General features: G+C 51.0%; 1 protein-coding gene across 3 annotated transcripts; it reads left to right on the forward strand.

Annotated features, from left to right (window-relative positions):
• Positions 1-308: 308 nt before the first annotated feature.
• Positions 309-11,313, forward strand: LOC102019580 (serpin B9-like). 3 transcript variants are annotated; one of them, XM_005398910.2, is made up of 8 exons: positions 1,341-1,669; positions 2,157-2,425; positions 4,162-4,337; positions 5,097-5,234; positions 5,616-5,733; positions 7,052-7,194; positions 8,111-8,266; positions 9,665-11,313. In XM_005398910.2, exons 1-8 carry the CDS (start codon positions 1,560-1,562, stop codon positions 10,070-10,072), a joined length of 1,518 nt encoding a protein of 505 aa, XP_005398967.2. In that variant the 5' UTR covers positions 1,341-1,559; the 3' UTR covers positions 10,073-11,313. The 3 variants fall into 3 exon arrangements, with proteins under 3 accessions (XP_013377282.1, XP_005398967.2, XP_013377283.1); XM_013521828.1 differs by lacking the exons at positions 1,341-1,669; positions 2,157-2,425 and adding an exon at positions 309-354; XM_013521829.1 differs by lacking the exon at positions 2,157-2,425 and having other exon boundaries at positions 1,646-1,669.
• The last annotated feature ends 1,998 nt before the right edge of the window (positions 11,314-13,311 follow it).

The raw sequence follows: 13,311 nt of genomic DNA on the forward strand, positions 1-13,311 counted from the left end.
GAGGACTGCAGCCTGGATAGAGCTGAGGTCACTCAGGAAGGGCGGGGAATAGCAGGGAAATGGGACTCTGGGGGGGGGAGGGTAAGGGGAAGAAAAGCAGCAGGGAGGGCAGGAAAGGAAGTGATCACTCTGAGCCCGCCTGCACATCAGGATGCTCCCTTGTGATCCCACCTCTTTGGACCACATCCGCAAGTTTCTTCACCCCGTGAAGCAGCACAGGGATTGGGTGGTGGGCATGGTGGGGTGCGGCACTGTACTTGTGACCTGCCTCTGTCCCCTGACAGGAGTGGTGGTGACCACATGACCACAGGAGGGCTTGGCCGATGGGCCTTCCATCCAGGCCTGCCATGCTGGGTGAGTGCTGTGCACGTCGCACTTTGTGGGCAGCTTATTAGGAATGTTAGGAAGCTGGGCGAGGTGGTGCACGTGCAATCCCAGTGCTCTTAGAGGCTGAGGCAGGAGGATTGCATGTTGGAGGTCAGCCTGGGCAATTTAGCAGTTTGGTGACACCCTGTTTTAAAATAAGAAATCAAAAGGGGCTGGAGATCTAGGTCAATGTGAAGTCCCAGGGTTTCATCTTCAGTATGAACACACACACACACACACACACACACACACACACACACAAAGAGAAAGAAAGAAGAAGAAAAAAAAGAAGATATAAAGAAAACCAAAAAGAATGTTAAGGGAAGCGGGCTACTTGTGAAAGGCGTTTTCTGGTCCCTGAACCTCTCCTCTGCCATGGCCACTGTTCTCATGGAAGCCAAACGCATGGAGATACAGGGAACACTTTCTCTGTGTTGCAAAGGTGAGGTCTTCTCAAACTTTCAGGCCAATAGATACCTGCCACGGGGACTCCTGTGTCAGGCCAAGCTAGCCGAGGGCACACAGGTGTGCTGTGAGGATGGGGAGTCTCGCACTGTACTTATTGGGAGCAATGGAAGCACTGGGTTAATCTCCCTAGACCAAAGCACTAATGTGTGATGAAAAAACTGCACCTGGATGGGTAAGGTCAGCCTCTAAGCCTTTCCCACATATGGGCAAAGGGTCCCATCTTTTGTTATATTTTAAATTTTGGTTAAATTATACTTAAAATGGAAATGCAGTTCTTTACATGAACTTTCTGTAAACTGGGAATTTGTAGTGCATGACTGTGTGAAACTGAAAGAGGGATAAATAATGGGAACTTCTGTGCGCCGGTGTTTTCAGAGGAAATAACGCATCTGATTTCTCCAAAATGGGCTACATGCAAATTGCATACAAATGAGGTAGTGGATCATGCTTTAGAGAAAGAGTCCTTCCCTTGACGGCACCCCAGCAGGCCAAACCCCAAGTCAGGCGTCAGGAGATTCTAGGCTTCTGGAGATACTTCAAACTGTGGAGAAGCCTTGGGAAAAGCTCCCTGCTGCCCAGAAAGCTTCCCGTGGCCTGTGCTTCTCTGGAGGTCTTCAGAGACTTTTCCACTGGCCTTGGGTCTGAGGACTATGCTGGCACACAGAGGGTGGTGACCTTGCAGGTCTCTGGTGCCTCTGAGAGCTTGCTGTGGAGGGGCCCCTGCCATGTGTCCACTGACTGAGGATAAAGTCACTGTCCTGGGCCGGTTCCTCTCAGTGTCTGCCCGGGGCTGGAAGAACAGGACACACACAGCAGCGCGCCGGCCCAGACCTGGGTAGGAGGAGGGCTGGGCTCCTAGGAGCTGGGACCTGGGCTCTGTGTGGGTCCTGGGGAAGAACCAGCCCAAGTGAGTGGGGGACACGCTGGGCAAACACTTGGAATTCATCTCTAGGGCTCCTTCGTGTAAAAGGGGACCGACCTCCCCAGGGAAGTCTGAGCTTCTCATTCCCCTTTGGCTTCCTGGAACGAGGAGAGTCCGGGCTCCTAGCTGTCTTCTCTCCTCTGGTTTCTGTTTTTTTGGGTTTTGGTAGGGGCTGTAGTGGGGATTGAACCTAGGACCTTCCTACTCCCTCAGCCCCCCTTTATAAAAACTTTTGATACAGGTTCTCCCTACGTTGCTCTAGCTGGGCCAGAAGGCTCAACCTTCTGCCTCAACCTCTCCCAGTGCTAGGCTACCAAGCACGCCCGCGCCCCTGGTTCTGGTTCTTTACTGTCTCCCTGATCTGTTGTCACTTTCACTTTCACAATTTAATTCTTTCCAGAGCAGGATTTGGAGTCCTCTGTTGCAATAAGGACATCAGCACCTCCTCTGACCCACTGGGGTCCCTGTGGACCAGAGGGAAAAGCCCTGGCTGGGAGGTGGTAACAGGAAAACGGCCAGGGCTGGAAAGCCCCTGCCCCTGCTGCCGGAAACGCCCACATGGCCTGGGCCACAAAAGCTCTGTGTCCGGCCCGCCCTGCGCGGCTGCCTGGGGTCCTGCTATTAATCCGGTGGGGTCCAGGCTCCAGTGGGGTGGTGTGCTGTCTGAAGGTGAGAACTGGGTGTGGCGGGTTGGGTGGGAACTGACTAGGTTCTGGCCCAGGGGAAGGAGCTGGGTATGGAGAGATCGTGGTGCCACGCAGGTGGTGCCTGCAGCTGCAGCTCTGGAGCTGAGGAGCTCGGGGGGCCTTGCTCAGTGGGGTGGTCCTGGCCATCACCATGTGCACACTGGCCAGATCTGCCCTGCTGGAGCTTTGCCCTCCCTGCAGCAGCCCAGGTCTGGTTCCCCCTGTCCTGCTTCTGCTCCAGTCCCAGTCCGCCTCAGCACCCCTACCCACCCTGTCTTTCCTGCACTCATGCCCCTGGGGGACAGAAGCCTTTTTTCCCCTGAGCCCCGTCCCCTGTGGGACTGGGTCATTGTCCCCACCCCAGCAGGCAGGGGGCAGTCCCTGACAGAGGCTGCAGCTCAGCAAGGAGGGCTGTGGACAGGAAGAAGGGAGGGAGGGCGGTGGTCTGGGCGGCCCTGAAATGCGGGGTGAGGTGGGAGCGCAGCGGCCAGGGCACAGGGACCTTCAGAGTGGCCAGAGAGTCCACGGGCTCAGAGGCCACTGTGATGGGACCAGGATGGGCAGAGGGGGCGACGGGAGCAGGGACGGGGGCGGTGTTCAGTCCAGAAGTAGAGCAATGGTGCAGGGGAGCTGCGTTGATTTGCATGGTGGTGAGGACGGGAAGGTGGCATAGGGACCACAGTGGCAGGGACAGCAGGGGTCTGGGGAGGAGCCTGAGGTGTAGACAGGACCCTGGGTCTGAGTGGAAGGTGGAGAGAGATTGGGGGAGGGGCAAGGCAGGTCCTTGGGAGTGGTGGGAAAGAGTGCTGATGGGAGGGGCCAGGGAGGTCCCCCAGGTGCCTGGGACCCGGGAGGGGCGCGCCCCCAGTTTCTGAGGGAAACCTCAGTTCCTTAGGGAAAGTGAAAGCAAACACAGGAGAAACAAGTGTTCCCTCCCTGAGCTCAGGGTTTCGGTCACATGATTTCCAGAGCGGGAGGGCAGGATGGGGAGGAACTCTGAGCTGGATGCAGGCAGCCCACCCTCAGGGACACAGGCTGCAGGGCAGGAAAGACAGCAGCCTGGCGCCCTCAGGTGGTCGGACCCTGAGCTGTCCCTGCAGCAGAAGGCGCTGGCCTCACAGCGGATTGGACCTCAGCCTGCCTCAGGCAGCAGCTCCTATCTTTGTGCATTCAGAGCCTGGTGCACAGCTGAAAATCACACAAGGGTTCTCCACACACAGAGGCGAGAATAAGCACAGGAGGGATGCTGAGGCCAGGCTAGAGGTCCTCCCTGCTCCTCACTCTGGGTCTCCCTCCCCTTCCTCCTCCTCCCCTACCCCTTCCTCCTTCTCCTCTTAATCCCTGACTCAGTCCTGCTCCTGGGAAGGGAGGAGGAGGTCCTTACGGGAAGGAGTGGAGGTGACCTGGCCCAGCCGTGTCCTGTGTGTGAGTTCCCGCCCTCGCATCTCTGTGTCCTTGTGCAGATGACAGTGTTCTGTGGTTTCCTTGAGGCTCACACGCTGCTCTGGGCTGCCGCCGCCATCACAGCTGGCTAATTCCCCTACAATCTGTGCATATCTTTGGAAACAGAGTGACAGTAAATGGACTTTTTTGGTTCAGTTTAAAATATTTGGAAGCTTTGCGATGAAAACCAAAAGCATCGTTTCCACGTGGCCAGGAGACCGGGTAGTGGGCAATTGGGTGAGTGGCATGACGTGGCCCTTTGGTCTTTGTCCCTAGACTGCATCATGAACACGCTGTCGGAAGCCAATGGCGCCTTTGCCATCCGCCTTTTAAAGCTTCTTGGTCAGAATGACCCTGAGCGCAATGTCTTCTACTCTCCCTTGAGCGTCTCCTCAGCCTTGGCCATGGTCCTGCTGGGGGCCAAGGGCAGCACGGCGGCTCAGATTGTCCAGGTAGGCTGGGCTCTCCCTGTCTCCTTCTGTGACAGGAAGTTTTTGTTTTTTTGTGGTGGTTGTGAGAAGTAGGGGATCTTCCCCAAATAATAACCTAGAAAAATACACAAAATTTTGCCTGGCACTTTGTTTAGAAAATGAGCTGAGGCTGGGGTGGTGCTGTGGTGAGCACTGCTCGTGTTTGATCCCCAGCACCACAGAGGGGTAAAGAAAAAAAAAGGATGCTGGAATTATTTAAAACATAAGTCGCTGAGATCTGTCTCCTTTTGGAGCACAAGACTTTGCAGCTGTAATTATTCATTGGTGCCTTGCTATCTCAGTATTTCTGGTGTAATCTTGCCCAGAAGGGCGTTCAGGCTTTATAACAGCTCCATTCTGAGCCTCTGGCTCTTTGCAGTTCCCCTTGCTCCCCTTGAATCCAGAGCAGGAGGCAGAGCCACTGGACCTTTGACCCCTGTTTCCTGCCCTTCTCCAGTCCCTCCGTCACCTCACCAGTGGCTGTTCTGTAGGATGCACTGCTGAAATAAAGTGGCCTCGCTGGGTGTGGTGGTGCCCACCTGCAGCCCCTGCGTTCAGGAGGCTGAGGCACCAGGATCGCCATGAAATTGAGTCTAGTCTGGGCTACGCATGTAGATTTGCCTAAAAAAAAAAAAAATCTTTTGAAAGATTATTTTGTGGAGTACTTGAAAAAAAATTATTTTTAAAGGCTTTATGAGACCAGAGGACAATACTGACAATGCGCATTGACTTTCTTCACAGGCGCTGGCGTTAAACACCGAGGACGGCATCCACCAGGGCTTCCAGTCACTCCTCACCCAAGTGCACAGGCCTGGAGCTCCGTTCTCCCTCAGCATAGCCAACGGGCTCTTTGGAGAAAAGAGCTGCAAATTCCTTTCAGTAAGTTCGATCTCAAAAACAGGAAAGTTGATTTAAAATACCTGGTGGCCCAGAGCCCAGGAGGAGGACCCCAGAGAACTTGGGAACTGACGGGGAAGCTTGCCTTTTCAAATGAGGCCAGCGCTCTAAGGATGCCTGGCATGATTTCCCATGTCAGGGTCTTGGAGTTCCTTCATTCATGTCCAGTTATTACAGACTCAGCACATCCCCGCCTACAAACTGGTATCTGACAACTCTTACACTCAGTGTGATATCTTCTAAGAGAGACGCATGCCATGTATAAGTTCTCAAAGGATCAAAGAGTACTTACCCAGAATGCTTGGCAGCTTGCTGACCTTTCGTGCAGCTCTGTAGTCTTACCTGTCATGTCTCTGCCCACAGTCATTTCAGGAGTCCTGTCTGCAGTTCTACCAAGCCAAGGTGAAGCAGCTGCCATTTGCCAAAGCTCCTGAGAGGTCCAGGAAACACATCAATGCTTGGGTGTCCAAAAAGACTGAAGGTCAGCATTAGCGCTTCCTTCTGCTCCTCCCCTCTCCTCGTCCCCTCCTCCCCTGTCCCCGCCTCTTCTTCTGTCCCCTCCTCCCTGTTCCTACTCCATCCCCCTCTTCTCTTTCTCCCCACCTTCTTCCCCATTCTCTCCCATTCTGTCCTTCCCTAAAGGCTTTTCCCATGGTTAGAGTGAAGTTCGCAGCCAAGACTCCTGGTGCTTTTGAACAGCAGTGGGCTCAGGGCTGTTCTGCTTGGTGAATCACAGAGATTCCCTTTGGCTCTTCTCCCAGGACCAGAGAGTCGGCTCTGAATGGCAGAAGAAACTCCTAGGCCCGACTTCAGTTTAACGTTTAATCAGAACACACTTTCACTGGCCTGAAGTGTTCACATGTCAGGTGCCCCCCCTCTGTGAGGAGGAGGGGGATGGACGGACCTTCCCTTGTCACTGTCTCACTTTCTCCTCACTGCTCCTCCAGGCCCAACACCCACAGCTTGAGGAGGGAGAGGTTCATTTTGGCTCGCAGTTTCAGAAATGACTTCATGGATGGCGGAGCCCAGGGCAGCAGTGGGTGGGGGGAGAGTCCTCCCTGGAGGACACTGCTCACCTCACGGTGTCCAGGAAGCAGACAGAAGGGAAGAGCTCAGGACAGGAATGGCCTTTACATGGTGCAGCTCCTGTCCTAGTGACTCACCTCCACCATGGCCTTACTTGCTCAGACCTGGTCAGCTAGAGCAACCCATGGTCAGTCATCTTCCAGACCCCCGCCTCTGAACTCCTGAGGCTTTGTGGGGACATTCTAGGTCTAAGCCATCACCAGCAGATCTCAGCCCTAACCAGCCTCTGTTTAGAGGATCCAACAGTGATCTTCCTGGGCTCCCAGAAGCCTCTCACATGCCCGTCAGCCCCTTCTTCCCTTTGGCCCTGTGCTGGCCGCCCCTCACACTGACTCCTCCCTGCCCAGTGTTAGCTCTGGGTGTGAGCACGGAGCCTTAGACCTCACACTGCATCTAACCCCTGAGGGACCACAGACCCACCCAGCGCACCTCTCCTGTCCTGCTTGCTGGACCTCCAAGCTGCCCTTTCTTTCTCATCAGCTGCTCTCCTTGAGTGACTCAGAAGCCTGTCACCTCCCCCATTTGGTGGATGCTCCCCAAGTGTCCGTGTGCACGAACACCACTCCTCGTTGTTTCTGACTGTTTAATTCATAACATCCTAACTCAGCTAGTTTGAAATCATGACCTTTAAATCTGCCAGGATGCTGTTCTAGAGTTTGTCCATCGTGTGTTTATAAGCAGCCACTGAATGTAGTCTCTGCTTTTCTCAAAAGGCAAAATTCACAAATTGTTGGAAAAGAATTCAATTGAAGCGGACTGCAGGCTGGTTCTCATTAACGCTGTGTACTTCAAAGGAAGGTGGGACAAACAGTTTCGAGAGTCTCTGACAAGGACAATGCCTTTCAAAATAAGCCAGGTATGGAGAAGCTTTCAACAAAATCCTTTGATAAAGAATTGGAAAAGAAAACTTAACTTTGCAAGGGCATACCTGGTTAAAAATTCTTGGAAACAATATTTTTCTGAATTGACTTTTAAACTCGGGAGAACAAAATTATAGGAGTAAAGAATATTTGCTGCTTAAAATTTTTTGCATAAATGACTGTTCTTCCTGTCTGATAAATTCTCCTGCATCTACGACTGCAACCTCAGTCTGGAAACTGAAGATTTTCCTTTCAATCAAAGTTGCCCAGGTAGAAGCAATTGAAAAATGTGTTATGAAATTGTGACGTATGTGTGGGTCACCGGGTAGGGTCAAGAAAAATGCGAGAACACATATCTTTAATCAAGTAATTTTTAAATTAAAATAAGTAATCATTTGAATTGTTAACTTAAAATTTTTACAATTTTTTCAGTATTTGCAAATTTCTATTATCAAAAGCAAGTGGCAAAGACCTAGGTCCTGCCATTTTTAATATCAATTAAAGCAGAGTTAAAATAATTTGCCAAGTCCTATAATCCTTTTAAAAACAGAAAACTAAAAAGGAAGAAAAAACTTAAGATGTTTGTGTATGTTCAACTATATGTCCATTTTCAAATCAGATGAACTTTATATAATGATTCATTTATTTTTTGCATGGAACTCTGGGGCATGTCAGAGCCAAGCAATAGCACACTGAAAAATCAGAGCTTCCCTTTTTATTTTGCTGGCCAGGACATCTCCCCAGGCTGCTCCTGCCTCTGCCCACACTCCTTGGCTTTTCATGCCTGGGAGAAGTGCTAGTTAAGATTTCCCCAGGGGTTACCTGGAGTACAAATACAGGCAGCTCCTTTAGGCAATTTTCTTGCTCCTTGGAGAATGTGTGACATGCGTGCCCCTCTGCTCACCCCGTCAGAAGGAGCAGAGGCCGGTGCAGATGATGGTCCAGTCAGGCACGTTTCCTTTGGCCCACGTGAGCGAGGTGCAGGCCCGAGTGCTGGAGCTGCCCTACGAGGGCCAGGAGCTGAGCATGGTCGTGGTGCTCCCGGACGAAGGCGTGGACCTCAGCACGGTGAGACAGGCGTCTGTTTGTGTGTGCATTTGACTTGCTGCTGGGAGCATGAGGTGACATCGCTGTGTCCTTTCCCACAAAAACCACACTGGTACACACTCCTATCAGTTGCCATCCCTTTGTCCCCCTCCTACCTAAGACACTGTTTGCCTAAAACCAGTCAGAGTCCCACCTTGTTGTGTCCAGCAATGAGCTCCCCTGGGATGAGCAGCTACCGGGATGCTAAACTCAGCAGCAGGAGTGAACTAGAGGGACAGAGCTGAAGAGAGGAAGACCCTGCATTTGTTAGGAGGAAAAAGCAAAAGATAGGCAGCTGCCCCAGACAGGACAGGCGGCCCGGAAAGATCGAAGCCTGTGGGCCTTTGTCCCTGGCTTCTTTCATGATGCTTTGGGTAACCCTCACCCCTTTGGAACTTGTCACTATTTGATCGGCTCTCTGGCCTCTCTTCAGATTACCAGGCACCACTGTTTGTGTGGACTTTCCTTTTAGCGGGCTTTATTTGAATTCTTTCTCTCTGTTTGTCCTTGCAGGGCCTTATCTGGGGGAAGAGCAGGTGGTTGGTTGGTGGGGCTTTCTAGGTCAGCTTCGAGTTAGTAGGCTTTGTGTGCATCTGTTGTAGTAGCACAGCGACCCGACAGTGAAGAAAAGACCTGCGGAAGCGCATATGTGAGGGAGCAAACTGTAAGCTCTGAGCAGGAGCTCTCCCTAAAGCCCCCCACCCCGCTCCTGTGCACCGTGCTGGGCGGGAGGACACTGTCCTGGCCCTGTGCACCCGGCCTCTGTGCTCTGCCCGTCTGCCTTCCTCCGCTGGCAGTCCCAATGCCATTTGTGTTTTCTGTGTTGTTACGTCTGGTTTTTTTTTTTTCTCACTACTTGTCCTTATAACTGCATCCAAGGGACATCGCTACAAAGCTTTAACTCTTTCTAGTCAGGATTAGCTAGAAAGCCCAATGAGGCCTTCACGCTGTTGTTTCCCTGAAGACAGACCCGTTTCCCTACAGCCTCAGGCCCTGCCCTGGTGGCTCACAGCCACAGCCCTTTGTTCCTTGCTCACCAGCAATTGTTTGTCCACTCCAAAACTAAAGCTCCTTCAGAAAACAAAAATCTCGGGAAGCCCAAATCCCCACAAGGCGCAGCCACCTGGCAGAGACAATGGTCCGCAGTGGTGAGAAAGAGGCACAGCCCCGCGTCCTACCTGAGGAAGTTGCACGTGGGGTGGCATCTCAGGGGTTGGGACTAGGACAAGCCGGGACCTCACAAGCTCCCAGGCAGCTGCAGGGACAGTGTGTGACGGTGGGCACCATCTGCCTGCCAGAGGAGGATGGGCTGCCCCTGGGAGGGACCGCTGTGGATGGGCACTGAGGTCCGAATGCAAAATGCTGTTCCCGGTCTTTCAGGTGGAAAAATCCCTCACGTTTGAGAAATTCCAAAGCTGGACCAGTCCAGAGCACATGAAGAGGACCGAAGTGGAAGTTTTCCTCCCGAGATTTAAACTGCAGGAAGACTACCACATGGACTCTATGCTGCAGGGTCTGGGCGTGGTGGACGCCTTTCACTGGGACAAGGCTGACCTATCTGGGATGTTGGCTGACAGGGACCTGTGTGTGTCCAATTTCACGCACAGGAGTGTGGTAGAAGTCAATGAGGAAGGCACGGAGGCTGTGGCAGTGACATGCACAGTCTTGGTTATTGGGTGTTGTGAGGTTTCTGTGCCCTTGTTCTGTGCTGACCACCCCTTCCTGTTCTTCATCAGGCACAACAGCACCAACAGCCTGCTGTTCTGTGGCAGGTTCTCGTCTCCATGAGGGGTGCGCTCCCTGTGCATGCAAGCAGTGCCCTCTGCGTCCCCAAACCCCATGCAAGCTCCATGAAGTTCACCATTAGCGAACCCAAGTGCAGCCTAAGGGCAGACTGGCACACACCTGACCGTCTGTCAGCGTAGCGCACCGTGCACGTGCTCCTTTCTCCCCACCCTGCCTCTCACTTGACCAAGATCCCGGGACAGCAGGCTGCCATGTTGAACACAGGGTGCAGAACAGATCTCGGCCCAAAGCCTGCACCATTTTCCCTGCGACAGGGCCATGTGCAGACATGGGCTGCAATCAAATTCAAGCCTGCTATTGACACACTGCAGGTCTGGGATTGGCCCAGGGGGAAGGTAGATCCACAGCTGTGAGGTCAGCAATTCAACAAGGGACATGGGATCTCTTGAGCTGTTTGGGTGACAGCTATGGCACCTCTTGAAAAGGGCCGGGCTGAACCTGGGAATCGCCAGGAAGCCGAATGTGGGCAGTGGCTAAAGCTGGAGATAGATCACACGTGGGAGGCAGGTCACAGACACATGCTGTACCAGCTCTGAGAATGACAGGTGCTCAGCCCAGCCATACAGTTGCTAGAGGGGTTAAAATTGACATCAACCTCTTGAGAATATAAGTGAATGCACTATGGAGGTTGAGCAGCTCATTTTCCTCTCAGCCTGAGGGCTCCACCTGACCTCAGCCTTCTTCTTCTTACCTTTATTTCTCCATCCTCGCACTGTCCTTTCCCCTGGGAACATTGAGCTGCGCTGCAAGCAGCATATGAGGTGTGAACACGGGAATGGGGTAAGAAGAAATAGTGGGTGTGGGGACACTTCTCAGTATGTGTGCATAAGGGGGAGAAATGCATTGCTAGCATCAACATTAATCCCAGAGGTGTATTGATTGTGATACGATCAGGTGTAAAACACAGGGCAAAAGAAAAGCAGTTTCCCTAGGGACAAAGAGAAAAATAGGCTCAGGATAAGCAAAAGGGAGAGGGTGTATTGGTTTTTTGTTTTTTTTTTTTTTTTTGGTTTTTCTCCAGTACCGGGAACCACACTCACAACCTTGTGCTTGCCAGGCACACGCTTTGCCACTGAGCTAAATCCCCAGCCCCTGGTGTATTGGTTTTATCAGGTGTTAAAATATGGGTCAAACAGTCTCAAGACTTTCTTTCACATTTGTGAAAATGTATATGGAACTGTTTGTTGTATTCTTGATTCCTGAATTTACTTTACTTCTATGGACTTGTGCTAGGGAGTGCTTTGATAGTGGTAAATTTGTTGGGATGAGCACAAGGATTTGGCTCGGAACACCATTTTAAAATCAAGTCCTGAGTGAGAAAAAGATGGCAGAATAACAGCCACCCTGATAACCTTAACTGAGTCACAAGTGACAATTTCCCCTTTCCAGCTCAGAGAAGTTTTGCTGTATCATGTTTGGAACTTCTCCCTCTCAGTGAATGAGTCATTTTCTGTCTCCCGTCAATTGGCACTAAAAGAAGCCAGATCGATGCGGAGTCCGTTGAGGGTTTTCAATGTATCTGCCCTTTACTGAAGATCAATTTCCCAACAATCTGGGACAGGTTCTATGTCTTCAAGAAGCTGGCCTCTTTAAGACCTTAAAAGAATTAAAACAAGCTTCTGCTACCTATGGCCCTACAGTCCCTTTTACCTTAGGTTTAATAGAACTGATAGGACAACAGATTATGGCCCCAAATGATTGGAAAGGAATAACTGAAGTGTTAACTAAAGTTAACTCTGGGGGATTATTTGTTTTGGAACGGAAATGATTTTGAGATGTGCATGGATCAGGCCACTCACAATGCCGCTTAAAATGTAGCCATTACAAGGGACATGCTCACTGGAGAAGGTGCCTTTGCCGTCACACATATTCAACTTACTTTTGAACTTCAAGGATGGGAACATATTAAAACAGATGTCACAAGGGCTTGGAGGGAGCTTCCTTCCAAGGGTGAGACATCCCTCCATTCGCCAGGGTTCTGTTGAAACTTCTCAAGATTTTGTGGCATGCTTACTGCAGGCTAGTGGGACGGTTTTAAGCCACACCGAGGCTAGCAAGTTGATAATTGAACAGCTGGCCTTTCAAAATGCAAATAAATGGTGTAAAGGGGCTGTAAGGGCCCGCATAAAGTGGGCTACACTGGCTGAGATGATTGGAATTTGTGCGGACACTGGCTCCTCATATGTGCAGGGGGCTACCTTGGCAGCGGCTCTCACTCAGGTTATTCATCCACAGCGTGGAGGAAAGGGGGAAAAGGAGGTTACTTGTTTCAGCTGAGGGGGTGGGGAGCATTTTGGCACAAATTGCTCTGCTGCACCTGTAGTGGTAGCACAACCGCTATCTGACCCTTCAACAAAACGTTGTAGTATCTGTCCAAAGCATAGAGGAGGGTATCATTGGACAAATGAGTATAGATCCAAAACTCATGAGGAGGGCTGACCCATTTGGGGAAGCCTGCAGTGGGACCTGTCCTGCCCCATCAAGCAGTGCCAGTGCTTTCCTACTTCCTCCCCAGCCCTACCCTCCAACGCCAAGCATGTTTCTTACCTCTGGTGAGCAACAAAATACAGCAGATTATTGGGCTTCAAGGTCATCCCAACATGAAATTCATTACTGAGGGAAAAACATTTGAATGGCTTTTAGACACAGGTGGGCCTGTAATCCCAGCGCTCAGGAGGCTGAGGCAGGAGGATCACTGAGAGCTTGAGACCAGCTTAGGCTACAAAGTGAGCTCAAGGTCAACCTGAACTGCATTGTGAGACCCTGTCTCAAAAAGACAAAAAAAAAAATTGCTTGAAAGGTTGGAGTACATGGAGACGCTTCCATTTTTCCAAATAAGCAGACTAAGGTTGCAAATAGATGGATTTAACCAATAATTTATGCGCTTAATGTCATTCTAATCCTTTCCCTCAAAAATCTTCAAAGCTAAAAATACTACCTTCTGTACTTAAAAGTTATTGAAAAATTCTCCTGAAGGAATAAAAATGTGAAAATAGATATGAACACTGCACATTCTTTTATAAATACTGTTGAGAAATTGGTTACTTGAGAATAAGTCACAAAGTTAATAAGACAAAAACAGATTCCACACAGACTATGTTGCTAAGACAAGTTTTTAAAAGTTTGGGAGAAAAGTAGATGAGTATGACTGATTTCTTGTTATGAAGCTGTTCTGAAAATGAAAGCAGCGTTGGAAGTCACAGAAAGAAAACTGAGACTAC

Source organism: Chinchilla lanigera, unplaced genomic scaffold, assembly GCF_000276665.1.
Source record: "Chinchilla lanigera isolate Chin_1 unplaced genomic scaffold, ChiLan1.0 scaffold00064, whole genome shotgun sequence".
NCBI classification, from domain to species: Eukaryota; Metazoa; Chordata; class Mammalia; order Rodentia; family Chinchillidae; genus Chinchilla; species Chinchilla lanigera.

What these genes read in the sequence shown, in the direction of transcription:
- LOC102019580 (XM_005398910.2), top strand. Translation starts at nt 1,560, where the DNA reads ATGTGTCCACTGACTGAGGATAAAGTCACTGTCCTGGGCCGGTTCCTC. An exon ending in CGGCGGCTCAGATTGTCCAG is followed by an intron (nt 4,338 to 5,096) that starts GTAGGCTGGGCT and finishes CTTTCTTCACAG; the next exon opens with GCGCTGGCGTTAAACACCGA. An exon ending in AAGGCGTGGACCTCAGCACG is followed by an intron (nt 8,267 to 9,664) that starts GTGAGACAGGCG and finishes CCGGTCTTTCAG; the next exon opens with GTGGAAAAATCCCTCACGTT.